We start from the raw sequence: 14248 nt of genomic DNA, 5'->3' as shown, positions 1-14248 counted from the left end.
GAAACCCTTTATTCCAGAAGCCGGGATTGTGGCTGCCTTTCTCCTCAGAAAACAAGGTGCCCTTGGGATGGCTCTGCATCTTCCCTTTGCCAGTGGGAACAGACTCCTCGTGCCCCTCCTTTGGCTGGGATGAGCCAAATTATTGGGCTGGGGTTAGCCAAGGGATGGAGCTGGGATTGAGCCCAGTGATGGGGCTGGGATGAGCTGATTTACAGAGCTGAGATGAGCCAAGTGATAGGTCTGGGGTGAATCAAGTGATGGAGCTGGGATGAGCCAAATTATGGAGCTGGGATGAGCCCAGTGGTGGAGCTGGGATGAGTCAAATTATGGAGCTGTGGTGAGCCCAGTGATGGGGCTGGGATGAGCCGAATTATGGAGCTGGGATGAGCCCAGTGATGGAGCTGGGGTGAGCCGAATTACAGGGCTGAGATGAGCCAAGTGATGGAGCTGGGATGAGCCAAATTATGGAGCTGGGATGAGCCAAATTATGGAGCTGGGGTGAGCCCAGTGATGGGGCTGGGATGAGCCAAGGGATGGGACTGGGATGAGCCCAGTGATGGGGCTGGGATGAGCCAAATTATGGGGCTGGGATTGAATCAAATTATGGGGCTGGGATTGAGCGAAATTTTGGGTCTGGGATTGAACCAAATTACAGAGCTGAGATGAGCCAAGTGATGGGTCTGGGGTGAACCAAGTGATGGGGCTGGGATGAGCCCAGTGATGGGGCTGGGATTGAATCAAGTGATGGGGCTGGGATGAGCCCAGTGATGGGGCTGGGATGAGCCGAATTACAGAGCTGAGATGAGCCAAGTGATGGAGCTGGGGTGAACCAAGTGATGGGGCTGGGATGAGCCCAGTGATGGAGCTGGGGTGAACCAAGTGATGGGGCTGGGGTTCTGCTGAGAGGCAGGAGAAGTTATTTCCGAGGAAACAGAGAGGAGGATGTTCCTGTGCCTCAGGAGCCGGGCAGGGCTCGGGGCAGGAGGCTTGCAAGTACAGTAAAATGAGTTTACCATCAAAAGGCAACAAGTCTTGTGCCGTGGCCCCGGCCGCTGACCTTTCCCTCTGGAATTCTGCCCCCTGCCCCCGGGCTCATTAATCCTGGCGCTGCCAGATGACAGTAATCCATCACAGCCCTGACAGCCCTGCCCGCCGCAGGATCTGCCCTTTCAGCCTTTTCCCCGGCGGTTCCCAATCAAAACGTTCCTTTATCGCCTTCCCCGGGCAGGGCTGGGGGAGGAGAGGCACCAAATCCCGCCGGAAAACGCCGGGAATTCACCGGGGCCAAAGCCCGACTCGGGATCTGCGGGGCAGTGCTGGAGGAACACGTGGGAAATGGAATTATTGCAGCTCCTGGGAGCAGTTCTGGCCCTACCCTAAGGTTTCTCAGCTGCGCAAAGGAATTTTATTTAGGGGTGGAAATCCGAACTCGAGGTTTTGTCTCAGTGGATTAATTTGTATTCTGTGTGTAAACACATTTAGCTGAGTTTATAAATGCGTGTTTCTGTATAAAGCCCTGTTTAGCTGAGTTTATAAATGTGTCTTTCTGTCTAAATCTCGATTTAGCTGGGTTTATAAATGAAATTTCAGGGCACTTTGGTGCTGCTTAAAGCAAAGCTGAAGGAGGGAAGCTGTCCTGAGGGTGCTGAGGTGATGGAATTATTGCAGTCCCTGCTCTAAAGTTTCTCATCTGCACAAAGGAATTTTATCATTTAACCAAACCCGAGGTTTTATCTCAGTGGATAAATTTATACTCTGTGTGTAAACCCAAGGTTTTATCTCAGTGGATAAATTTATACTCTGTGTGTAAACACATCTAGCTGAGTTTATAAATGAATGTTTCTATATAAATCCCTGTTTAGCTGGGTTTATAAATGCAATTTGGAGGCACTTTGGTGCTGTTTGAAGCACAGCTGAGGGAGGGAAGGGGTGCTGGGGTGATTCAGGGAGGTCAGACCCCGTGGCTGCTCCTGCTCCAGCTGGGAGCAGCTCCCTGGAAATGTTTCACCCTTCATTCCCCAGGGATGCAGGTGATGTTTGTGCCTCTCACGGGAGCAGCTGGATTCATCATTTCTGCATTATGGAAGTCTGGAGAAGGGTAGAAGCATGTTTGGGGGAAAGGCAGGGTATTAAATAGCAGATATTTGTTAATATTTTCTGAATTGCTGAGAGTTTTATCTTCCCTCTCACTGTCCATCTGGATGAAAGTCCCTGCTGGACAAGTTCATGCCATTCCCTAAATTGGATTGGGGAAACTGGCGTGGCTTGGGCTTCATCCTCCCCCAGTCCAGCAAAGGCTTTGCTGCTGTGGCTAATTAATGAAAGGAGAGGAATTTTCGGGTGTCCTGGGGGCTTTGGAAGGAAATATTTCCCTGTTTTCCCTGCGGGTGTGACTCAGGTGATGAGTGACAGCTGGAGGTAACTTGATCATGCCCTGATTCCCAGCGAGACAAAATGGATGCTTGGGAAGAAAACAGAGGAAATTGAGGATTTTTGGGAGGAAGGGATGGAGGCACAGAGAGTTTGGAGGGTTTGGAATTCCCTCTGTGCTTCCTGAGGGATCTGTGCCCCTGAAATGTGGGATCTGTGCCCCTGAAATGTGGGATCTGCTCCGTGGGCAGGGAAGGGGCTGCCTGGACAAGGGGAGAGGCTGGGATTGATATACTACAAAACCTGATCAAACTGGGATTGACCTACAAAACCTGATTAAACTGCTCCTGACCACTCGGAATCTGTGGGGTTTTCAGCCCTTCAGAGCTGCAAAAACGGGCTGTTTGATCCAGCACCTCGTTAACCTGTGGGAATTGGCACGGTGAGCGAATCATGCCTAATGGGATTCCCAAAGAAAAGACAGGAAAAAAATTCCCCTGACATCTGCAGGGGGGGCCCGGCTCCTTTCATGGCACGGAATAAACCCGTTTATAGGGCCATAAACGGGGGATCAGGGGCTGCCAGCCTCCCCTGGGGACTGGGGATTCCACCATTGTCCCCCTCCCAGCCTTCCTGCCAGGCTGGGGCTGCCCATTGTGGGGACAGGATGGGCTGGGCGGCCCTTTGATCCAGGACAGTTTCCCAGGCCAAATAAAAGCTCTGCCACTTCAGCTTTTTATTATTCCTTCTTCCTCTCCGTGCCTAACTCCCCTTAGTTTGGGCGTTGGCGCTTTCAGGAGCTGCCAAAGGGGCACCGATAGGTTAAAAATCACATTTTCTTTCCTGTTAACCTGAAATATGACAAAAGCAAGCAGGAAGGATGGAGCAGGAGCTGGTTTTGGGATGCTCAGAGCTGCCGTGGCAGGGAATTGTTTGGGAGCACATTTCGGGAAAATGAGTGGGAGGCTGGAAGCTCTGTAGAAGGAGCAGCCTTTATTTACCTCTCCAGGTTGTTCCAAGTGTTGAACATGTGAGGGAAGATGGAATTCTGTGCGGGGGGAGATGTTCTACAAGTGCTGATCCCCTTGCTTCTGCTGTTCCCAGGCAAAGAGCACATCCTGGGGGATGAGGGAGGCATGTTTATCCAAGGATTTTAACCCCGAGCTCATAAAACTCATTCAATAGTCCCAACTTCCCCTCTTTCTATTCCAGGAGCTGCAGGTTTTTATTGCTCTGCTAATTCCTGCCGGAGCCCAACCTGGTTCAGGGGCTCCGTGTGGTTGAAAAGTCTCTCCTCCAACCCGAGCTTCCAAAGAAAACTCTGCAGCCTCTTGTTGTTTGGTCTCAAGGCAGTTTATTGCAAGTTATCTAAAAGATTTTCTTCTGGGGCTGCTGTGGTTTGCTCACAGCTCAGGCAGAGGCACACACACACCCTGACATCCTCTCTGACTGCTGTCTTTTTCTCCTCCTCCTTCTCCTCCTTCTCCTCCTTCTCCTCCTTCTCCTCCTTCTCCTCCTTCTCCTTCTTCTCTTTCTTCTCCTCCTCCTCCTTCTTTTTTCTTCTTCTCCTTCTATTTCTTCTTCTCCCCTCACCCAGGGCTGCTGCTCTCTTTTATATGGTACATTACAAGTTACATGTTTACAGTTTTTCCCAATGCCTATTACCTATATTAAATGGTGTTTTCTATCTTTTATATGGGACATTACGTGTTACATGTTTACAGTTTTCCCCAATGCCTATTACCTATATTAAATGGTGCTTTTCTATCTTTTATATGGTACATTACGTGTGACATGGTTACAGTTTTCCCCAATGCCTATTACCTATATTAAATGGTGTTTTCTATCTTTTATATGGGACATTACGTGTTACATGTTTACAGTTTTTCCCAATGCCTATTACCTATATTAAATGGTGATTTTCTACTCCAAACCAATCTGTGGGTGCCAACATCACCAAGAACATGGAGGTGAGGGAGAAGAAAGAGGGAGGACAGGGCATGCCCAGATCCCAAATCCATCTTAAATCCTCTGACCCCCATGTACAAAACCAAAACCCCCCTGTACAGCACTCAAAACTTCTTCCCTTTACTTTGTGACTATTTCTACTGTAATATCTAAAGTTTTGTGACTTCTTGTTCTTCCTGCAAAGTTGGTGAATCATTCAAAGGCTCAAACTCAAAATCACAGCTGTTTCCAGCTGCCTGCCAGGGTCTCAAATGCTTCTGACCTGGGCCTGGAACATCCAAAAATGTCCGAAGGACATTTTGAATTCCTACAAATTCCCTTCCGACAAAATCCCAAAAGGGTTTTCCATGGAAAGGCCTGGAGCCAGGCTACAAATGCCCTGAATTTCCTAGCAGGAAAAGAGGAAATTGGAGCGAGCTGGATCCGCCCAGGCTGCCCGTTCCCTCACCCTCTCCGTGCTCCTGTTTCTCCAGGAACTCCCATCAACAGGATCCCCATCATGGCCAAGCAGATCCTGGACCTCTACATGCTCTACAAGCTGGTGACCGAGAAGGGCGGGCTGGTGGAGATCATCAACAAGAAGATCTGGAGGGAGATCACCAAAGGCCTTAACCTGCCCACCTCCATCACCAGCGCCGCCTTCACCCTGCGCACGCAGTGAGCGCTGCTCCCTCCGGGCATTGGTCCTTCCTGCACGCCGGGTGTTGCTGGAGTTTAGCTGTCCTTAGCTGGGGGTTGTTAGGTGTTTGTGCTGGTGGTTGTTGATTGTTGGTGGCTGTTAAATAGCTGCTGTTGGTCGTTATTGTTAGGAAATTATTAGTAGGAAATGTTGTTAATAGGATATGTAATATACCTAGTTTGAACATAGAAAATAGTAATATAATATAATATAATATGATATAATATAATATGATATAATATAATATAATATAATATAATATAATATAATATAATATAATATAATATAATATAATATAATATAATATAATATAATATAATATAATATAATATAATATAATATAATATAATACAACGTAATATAATATAACGTAATATAATATAATATAATATAATATAATATAATATAATATAATATAACGTAATATAATATAATATAATATAATATAACGTATTATAATGTAATATTATACTGCATTGCATTCTAATATATAATATATTATAATTATATATAATAAATATAATTATAATATTTATTTTATTTATATTACATTACATTATTTATGTTACATTACATTATACTATATTATATTACATTATACTACGTTATATTATACTATGATTATAATATAATATAATATAATATAATATAATATAGTACTGTAATGTAATATAACATTGCATTACATTACATTATAATATATAATATACTAGAATTATATTCTATATAATATATATAATTATAATATTTATATTACATTACATTATATTACATTATATTATATTACATTACACTATGTTGCATTATATTGTACTATGTTATAATATAATATAATAATGTAATGTAACGTAGTGTAATGTAATATAGCATTGCATTGCATTACATTACATTACAATATAAAATATACTATAATTATATATAATATATATAATTATAATATTTATATTACATTACATAATGTATTACATTACGTTATGTTATATTACATTACACTATGTTATATTATATTGTACTATGTTATAATAATGTAATGTAATGTAGTATAATGTAATATAACATTTCATTACATTACATTATAATATATAATATACTATAACTATATTATATATAATATTTATAATTATATTTATATTATATTACGTTACATTATATTATATTACAATATAATATAATATAATATAATATAATATAATATAATATAATATAATATAAGCAGTATTATTAGTAAATATTTCGAATAGAGACTGAACAAAGTAAAGCCTCTAAAGGGGGGAGATGATGCCTCAGCATAAGGAGCTCCTGAAGGAATTCTCACCCTCACCTCCCTCCAGCCCTGGCCTTTTTACCTCATTTTTTCAGTTGTGAGGGAATTCTGATTTATTCTTTGAGGATCTTTCAGTTGTGAGGGAATTCTGGGTGATTTGTAGATAATAATTCAATTGTGAGGGATTTCTGGATGATTTACAGATAATATTTCAGTTGTGAGGGAATTCTGATTTATTCTTTGAGGATATTTCAGTTATGAAGGAATTCTGGTTGATTTATAGATGAAATTGCAGTTGTGAGGGAATTGTGATGATTCTAGATTATATTCCAATTTTTATGGAGTTGTGAATGATTTATAGAGGATATTTCAGTTGTGAGGGAATTCTGTGTGATTTATACATTATATTTCATTTGTTAGGGAATTCTGGATGATCTACAGACAGTATTTCAGTTATGAAGGAATTCTAAATGATTTATAAAGAAAATTTCAGTTGTGAGGTAATTCTGGATGGTTCTTTGAGGATATTTCAGTTATGAGGAAATTTTGGATAGTTCTTTGAGGATGCTTCAGTTGTGAAGGAATTCTGGATAGTTTATAAATAATACTTCTGTTTTGAGGGAATTCTTGCTAATTCTTAAATGGGATTTCAGTTGTGAGGGAATGTGATTTGTAGATAATATTTTAGTTGTGAGAGAATTCTGAATGATTTATAGAGGATATTTAAGTTCTGAGGGAATTCTAGGGGATTTATGGATAATAGCTCAGTTGTGAAGGAATTCTGGATAATTTATAGATAATAATTCAGTTGTGAGGCAATTCTGGGTGGTCCTTTGAGGATATTTTATTTGGGAAGGAATTTTGGTTGATTTAGAGACAATATTTCAATTCTGAGGGAATTATGTGCGATTTATAGACAATAATTCAATTGTGAGGAAATTTTGGATTATTTACAGATGATATTTCAGTTGTGAGGGAGTTCTACATGATTTATAGCAGATATTTAAATTTTGAAGGAATTCTGTGCAATTTATAAACAATATTTGAGTTGTGAGGGAATTCTGGATGATTTACAGACAATATTTCAGCTATGATGGAATTTTGGATGATTTATAGTCGGTATTTCAGTTGTGAGGGAATTCTGGGTGATTTATAGACAATAGTTCAGTTGTAAGGGAATTCTGGATTATTTATAGACAATATTTCAGTTGTGAGAGAATTCTGGATAACTTATCGATGATATTTCTGTTGTGATGGAATTCTGGATAATTTATAGATGATATTTCAGTTGTGAGGGAATTTTGGATGATTTATAGTCGGTATTTCAGTTGTGAGGGAATTCTGGATGATTTATAGACGATATTTCAGTTGTGAGGGAATATTGAATAATTTATAGATGATATTTCAATTTTGGATGACTTATAGATGATATTTCAGTTGTGAGGGAGTTCTGGGTGATTTATAGACAATATTTCAGTTGTGAGGGAATTCTGAATGATTTATAGATGGTATTTCAGTTGTGGATTTATAGATGGTATTTCAGTTGTGAGAGAATTCTGGATGACTTATAGATGATATTTCAATTGTGAGGGGATTTTGGATAATTTACAGACAATATTTCAGTAGTGATAGAATTCCAGATTATTTATAGACAATATTTCAGTTATGAGGGAATTCTGGATGACTTATCAATGATATTTCCGTTGTGATGGAATTCTGGATGTTCCTTAGAGGATGTTCCAGTTGTAAGGAAATTCTGGATTATTTCTAGATGATATTTCAGTTGTGAGGGAAATCTGGATGTTCCTTAGAGGATGTTCCAGTTGTGAGGGAATTTTGGATGATTTACAGTCAGTATTTCCGTTGTGAGGGAATTCTGGATGATTTACAGACAATATTTCAGTAGTGATGGAAATCTGGATTATTTATAGACAATATTTCAATTTTGAGGGAATTCTGGCTGACTTATCAATGATATTTCAGTTGTGAGGGAAATCTGTATGATCCTTAGAGGATGTTCCAGTTGTAAGGGAATTCTGGATTATTTATAGACGATATTTCAGTTGTGAGGGAATTCTGGGTGATTTATAGACAATATTTCAGTAGTGATGGAATTCTAAATGATTTATATAGGGTATTTCAGTTGTGATGGAATTCTGGATGTTTTATAGATGATATTTCAGCTGTAAGAGAATTCTCCATGATTTATAGACAATATTTCAGTAGTGATGGAATTCTAAAGATTTATAGAGGGTATTTCAGTTGTGGGGGAATTCTGGATGACTTGTAGATGATATTTCAGTTGTGAGGGAATTCTGTGTGATTTATAGCCAGTATTTCAGTTGTGAGAGAATTCTGGATTATTTATAGATGACATTTCACTTCTGAGGGAATTTTGGATAATTTACAGTCAATATTTCAGTAGTGATGGAATTCTGGATTATTTATAGACAATATTTTAGTTATGAGGGAATTCTGGATGACTTATCAATGATATTTCAGTTGTGAGGGAATTCTGGATGATCCTTACAGGACGTTCCAGTTGTAAGGGAATTCTGGATTATTTATAGAAGATATTTCAGTTGTGAGGGAATTCTGGATTACTTATAGACAATATTTCAGTTGTGAGGGAATTTTGGATGACTTATCAATGATATTTCTGTTGTGAGGGAATTCTGGATGATCCTTAGAGGACGTTCCAGTTGTAAGGGAATTCTGGATTACTTACAGACAATATTTTAGTTATGAGGGAATTCTGGATGACTTATCAATGATATTTCCGTTGTGAGGGAATTCTGGATGATCCTTACAGGACGTTCCAGTTGTAAGGGAATTCTGGATTACTTATAGACAATATTTCAGTTGTGAGGGAATTTTGGATGACTTATCAATGATATTTCTGTTGTGAGGGAATTCTGGATGATCCTTAGAGGACGTTCCAGTTGGGGGGGAATTCTGGATTACTTATAGACAATATTTCAGTTGTGATGGAATTTTGGATGATTTACAGTCAGTATTTCCATTGTGAGGATGATCCTCAGAGGATTCTCCCATTGTGAAGGAGTTCTGGCTGACTCTTCCCTGCCGTGTGAGATTGGGAATATCTCATGGCACATTTCCCTCCAAGCACCGAGCGAACCCAGGCGGGGCTGTGCCCCCGGAGTCCCGAGCCCCTCGGGACGAGCATCCCAGTGCCTGTGCCGCCTGCCTGACTGTCCATGTCTCTCCACAGGTACATGAAGTACCTCTACGCCTACGAGTGCGAGAAGAAGTCCCTGAGCTCCCCGGCCGAGCTGCAGGCCGCCATCGACGGCAACCGGCGCGAGGGCCGGCGGCCCAGCTACAGCTCCTCCCTGTTCAGCTACTCGCCCTCCACACCGGCGCCCCCGTCCCTGCTGTCCCCCCCCAAAATCCGCTTCCCCATCATCGCCGCCGGCAGCCCCCGCGCCTCGCCCGCCCTCAGGAAAGGTCAGCGCGGCGGTGGGAAGGTGGGGCCGCCCGCGGCGGTGCCGCTGGCAGCGTGCCCCGGCTCAGCCGCCTCTCCCCGCCCAGGTGACGGCGCCGTGCCCCTCGGCGTGGCCGTGCCCGGCCGCCTGGCCGTGCCCGTGGCGCTGGGCGGGCAGCAGGCCAGGGCGGCCACGCTGGAGCAGCTGAGGGAGAGGCTGGAGGCGGGAGAGCCGCCCGAGAAGAAGGCGCCGCGCGTGTCGGAGGAGGAGCAGCGGCTGGTGCAGCAGGCGCTGCAGCGCAACCTGTTCAGCGTGGCCCGGCAGATCCCCATGAAGATCAAAATCAACGGCAAAGGTGAGCCCCAGCGGGATGAACTCCTCGGGAAGCGGCACAGGGGGAAAGCTGCCAGCCCGGAATGTCACACACACACGGCCTGGGCGCCTCTGGGGGTACCAGGCAGAGGGCATGGTGTTGGAATCTGTGCTATTGATAATCCTAAAATTGTAGAAAGTCTCTGTGTTTCTGCCCCGCTGCCAAAGCAGAAGCCATAATTGGTCTGTGCTGGTTTCCAGGTTGTTTATTCTGTTTATCTCTCACATGTTCTGCTGCCCTGCCCAGCTCTGTCCTGCAGGGCAGCGTGTGGGGCTCTGCCCTCAGTGGGATGTTACAAACATTCAATACCAGAAACTCCCTGGGCTGCATTTACAATAACGTGCCAATATCTGTCACCTACGTTGGACAGTGTGTCCCCAGCCTGAACCAACAGAAAAATGCCGACACCACAGTGAGACATGGAGGGCATGAAGAAGGAGGAAAAGGACAAGGCACACCCAATTTCCTCCATCTTGTCCCCTTTGGATCCCTAATCTAGAACCCTAAAATTTTACTTTTGCACCTGTGCCACACTTAATTATTACTGATATCAAACACTGAGAGCTTGTAATTCATGCTGTAGGATTGAAAACTCTTTTCCATGGACAGAGATCACAGCCAGTGTCTCTGGGGGCTCTGTCCAGGGGGGTTCCTGAGCCCTGCCAGGGTCCCAGGGCAGCCAGAGGGAAGCCCTGGATTCCCACAGCATGGCACAGAGATATTCAGGTGCAAAGTTTTCTTGGGTTTTCCTGCTGGTTTGTTCTCCAGCTCGTCCAAATCCAGCCCAGAGGAGAAAAGGAGACTCGGGGTGCCCTTATCTACAACTCCCTGAAAGGTGGCTGTGCTCAGGTGGGGCTGGGCTCTGTCTCCAGGAACTGACAGAACCAGAGGACACAGCCTCAAGGGAAATACAGGCTGGATTTTAGGGAAAAGTTATTTACAGAAAGTGTGATACGGTTCTGGAATGTTCTGCCCGGGGAGGTGTGGGTCCCCATCCCTGCTGTGTTTAACAAAGCCTGGATGTGGCTCTGGGTGCCAGCTGAGGTGCTGGGGATGGGTTGGACTCGATGATCTCCAGGGTCTGTTCCAACCTGGTCACTCTGTGAATTGTGTGAAATTCTGTAATTCTGTGAATTTTGCCACGTTCCCAAAGCTCCAAGTTTGTCAAGTGTGGCACATTTTGGAAGAAAGAGAAGAGCTGTTCTTGCTCCAGCAGTGCTGCTTTGAGGTGCTTGGCCACAAATATGGATGGGAAAGGTCAAAGCAGGTTCCTCTGAAGCAGCAGTTCTTCTTTTTAGAACTTGTTGCTTTTTTAGATTGTATTACTTTTAAAAAATGTTCTTGTTTCTGGGCTTCTCCCTTAGCCTGTATTTAAACAATTCATCCTGAATCTTAGCAATGATTTCTGTGATGTCACTGCTCCCATTTCCTGGCAGCTCTGCATCCAACCAAATTCCACATCAAAACCACAAGAGCCAGTGATAGGGAATACAAATTTTTTCCAGGAGTGTTTGTTCCCTCTCACCTCATTTCTGCTTTCCCCCTGAACTTCCTAATCCCAGATGCTGGGAACCATTGCAGTCCCTACAAACAGGAACATCCTGAGGATTCAGGGATGGGTTCCCACCTTTGTAGGGGCTGTCCTGTCTTCCGTGCCCTCCTTTTCCCCACGGCACCGTAAAAGCCAGGTGGAGCTTTGGGAGCTGCTCTGAGGGGTGGTTTTGATAAGCTCAGCGTGGCTTGGTAACAACATTTAGGTTCACTGTGGAGTTTTCAGAGGGTTTTTTTGGCCTTGCTGCCCTCTGTGGAGGAGCAATCCCAAAATCCAGGCCCACCCTCGTGGAGCTTCGGGAGCTGCTGGAAGAGTCCCACGTTCAGCTCCCCTCAAGCACAGCTGCCCACCCCTGCCCAGGCTGGGGAAAATCCTGATTTTCCTGGAGTGTTCCTGCCTTTTCCCTCCCTCCAGTGGCCGCTGGAGCTGCTGCAGTCCGAGCACAGCGAGCCACAACAAAATTCAGCTGGGAGTTAAACCCGGGCTTGTCTCGTGTGCTCCCAGCCCTTCCCTGGGACAGGAGTGGGAATTTTGGGAACATTTCCCAATGCCAGCGGGCTCCCAGCCTCACCAAGGCCTTTCAGCACCTCTGCAGCCTTGTCCTGGGGTGGTTTGAGTTGGGAGGGACCTCCGGGCCAGGGCAGGGACATTGCATGTCCCAGGGTGCTCCAAGCCCTGGGAGCCTGGCCTCGGGCATTCAGTGGGGACATCCCACCCAAAGAGGGGACAAAGCAGGGCTGTGCCCACCTCTGGGGAGTGCCAGGGGTGGGATTGTTGCCCTCTAACTCTGCCTCCCTCCCTCCCTCCCTCCCTGGGACAAGACAAGGCCGACTCGGCGGCGGCGGCGCTGAACCTGTCCCCCAACGGCATCGGCAGCATCAACATGTCCGTGGAGATCAACGGCACCACCTACGCTGGTGAGAGACCTGCTGGGTGTGGGACAGCCCTGCTGGGACTGGGGACAGCCCTGCTGGGAATGGGGATAGACCTTCTGGGTGTGGGACAGCCCGGGGACAGCCCTCCTGGGACTGGGGATAGACCTCCTGGGAATGGGGATAGACCTCCTGGGTGTGGGACAGCCCTCCTGGGGATGGGGATAGACCTCCTGGGAATGGGGACACACCTCCTGGGAATAGGGATAGACCTCCTGGGAATGGGGATAGACCTCCTGGGAATAGGGATAGACCTCCTGGGTGTGGGACAGCCCTCCTGGGAATGGGGACACACCTCCTGGGAATAGGGATACACCTCCTGGGAATAGGGATAGACCTCCTGGGTGTGGGACAGCCCGGGGACAGCCCTCCTGGGAATGGGGACAGACCTCCTGGGAATGGGGACAGACCTCCTGGGAATAGGGATAGACCTCCTGGGAATGGGGATAGACCTCCTGGGAATGGGGATAGACCTCCTGGGTGTGGGACAGCCCAGGGACAGCCCTCCTGGGATGGGGACAACCCTCCTGGGAATGGGGATAGACCTCCTGGGATGGGGACAGCCCTGCTGGGTGTGGGGACAGCCATCCTGGGGATGGGAACAGCCCTCCTGGAAATGGGGATGGACCTCCTGGGAATGGGAGATCCCTGGGACAGCCCTCCCGGGAATGTTTGATCCCACCAGTGGCTGGGAATGGGTGGGATGGGGCTGGTCCCTGCCAAATGGCAGCGGGAGGCAATTCTTGTTCACTGGGCTGGGCAGGAGCAGCACCTTTCCCTTGGTGTGTTAGTGCCTTAAAATCTGAGGGAAGGGCTTTGAAATCCCCGTGGAAGCGTTCATAGGAAGGAGAACTGTCCCTGTTCTGCCGAGGAGGGGCTTTGCTCGGCTCTCCCAGCAGGAATTGTCCCCTGGAGCAGTTCCCTCCTGCAGGCCACGCCTGCACACCCTTGGGCAAACCCCAGGTGGGGAAGCCTGGCACTGCCTGACCCTAACCCCCGAAGGCAGAAGCCCTTTGGGATCTGTTTCCTGTGGGGACAGCAGCCCTGTGACAGCCTCCAGCTCCAGCCACCCCTTCCCTGCGGAGCGCAGGAGCCAGAGCAGCCATGCCGAGCTGGGATGGGACCCTGGGGCTGGCAGAGCCTGCGCTGTGCCCAGCCTCACCCTCGGCATGCCCACAGGGGTGCTGTTTGCCCAGAAGCCCGTGGTGCAGCTCCTGGCCGGCTCGGGCACGCAGAGCTCGTGCAGCAGCAGCAGCAGCAGCAGCAGCAGCAGCTCCCACTGCTCCCCCAGCCCTACCTCGTCGCGGGGCACGCCCGGCGCAGAGCCCTCCACCAGCTGGTCCCTCTGACGGCCCTGCCCGGCCTGCACGCTTACCTCACCTCACAGAACCTGCTCCCGTGGCTGCACAGCACCTGCAGGATGACGATGATGATGGTGGTGGTGGTGGTGGTGGTGGTGGTGGTGGTGAAACCTTGCCATGCCAGCGAGTTTTCCTTCATCGTCTCTTTGTCCGGCCTTGTTTTGGCTTTGTTCCCCCGCTTGCCTTCCTCCCTTTTCCTCTTTGTTTCCTCCTCCTCCTCCTCCTCCTCGCAGGGTGTGGGGTGTTCCCATGGAGGGGGGGCACACCTGGCGTTTCTCAATCAGGGATGGCTCTGGGGCCACA

General features: G+C 46.6%; 1 protein-coding gene across 1 annotated transcript in view; it reads left to right on the top strand.

Annotated features, from left to right (window-relative positions):
- The window catches only part of ARID3B (AT-rich interaction domain 3B), a 43692-nt gene extending 29713 nt beyond the window's left edge, over positions 1-13979 (top strand). Inside the window, exons 5-9 of the mRNA XM_077785800.1 lie at positions 4812-4995; positions 9514-9749; positions 9816-10082; positions 12474-12569; positions 13764-13979. Coding sequence (XP_077641926.1) covers positions 4812-4995; positions 9514-9749; positions 9816-10082; positions 12474-12569; positions 13764-13933 — 953 coding nt within the window. The 3' untranslated portion in view covers positions 13934-13979. The remainder of the gene's footprint in view (positions 1-4811; positions 4996-9513; positions 9750-9815; positions 10083-12473; positions 12570-13763) is intronic.
- The last annotated feature ends 269 nt before the right edge of the window (positions 13980-14248 follow it).

This window comes from Lonchura striata, chromosome 11 (assembly GCF_046129695.1).
Source record: "Lonchura striata isolate bLonStr1 chromosome 11, bLonStr1.mat, whole genome shotgun sequence".
Taxonomy (NCBI): Eukaryota; Metazoa; Chordata; class Aves; order Passeriformes; family Estrildidae; genus Lonchura; species Lonchura striata.
This window is presented reverse-complemented; position numbering and strand designations above follow the sequence as displayed.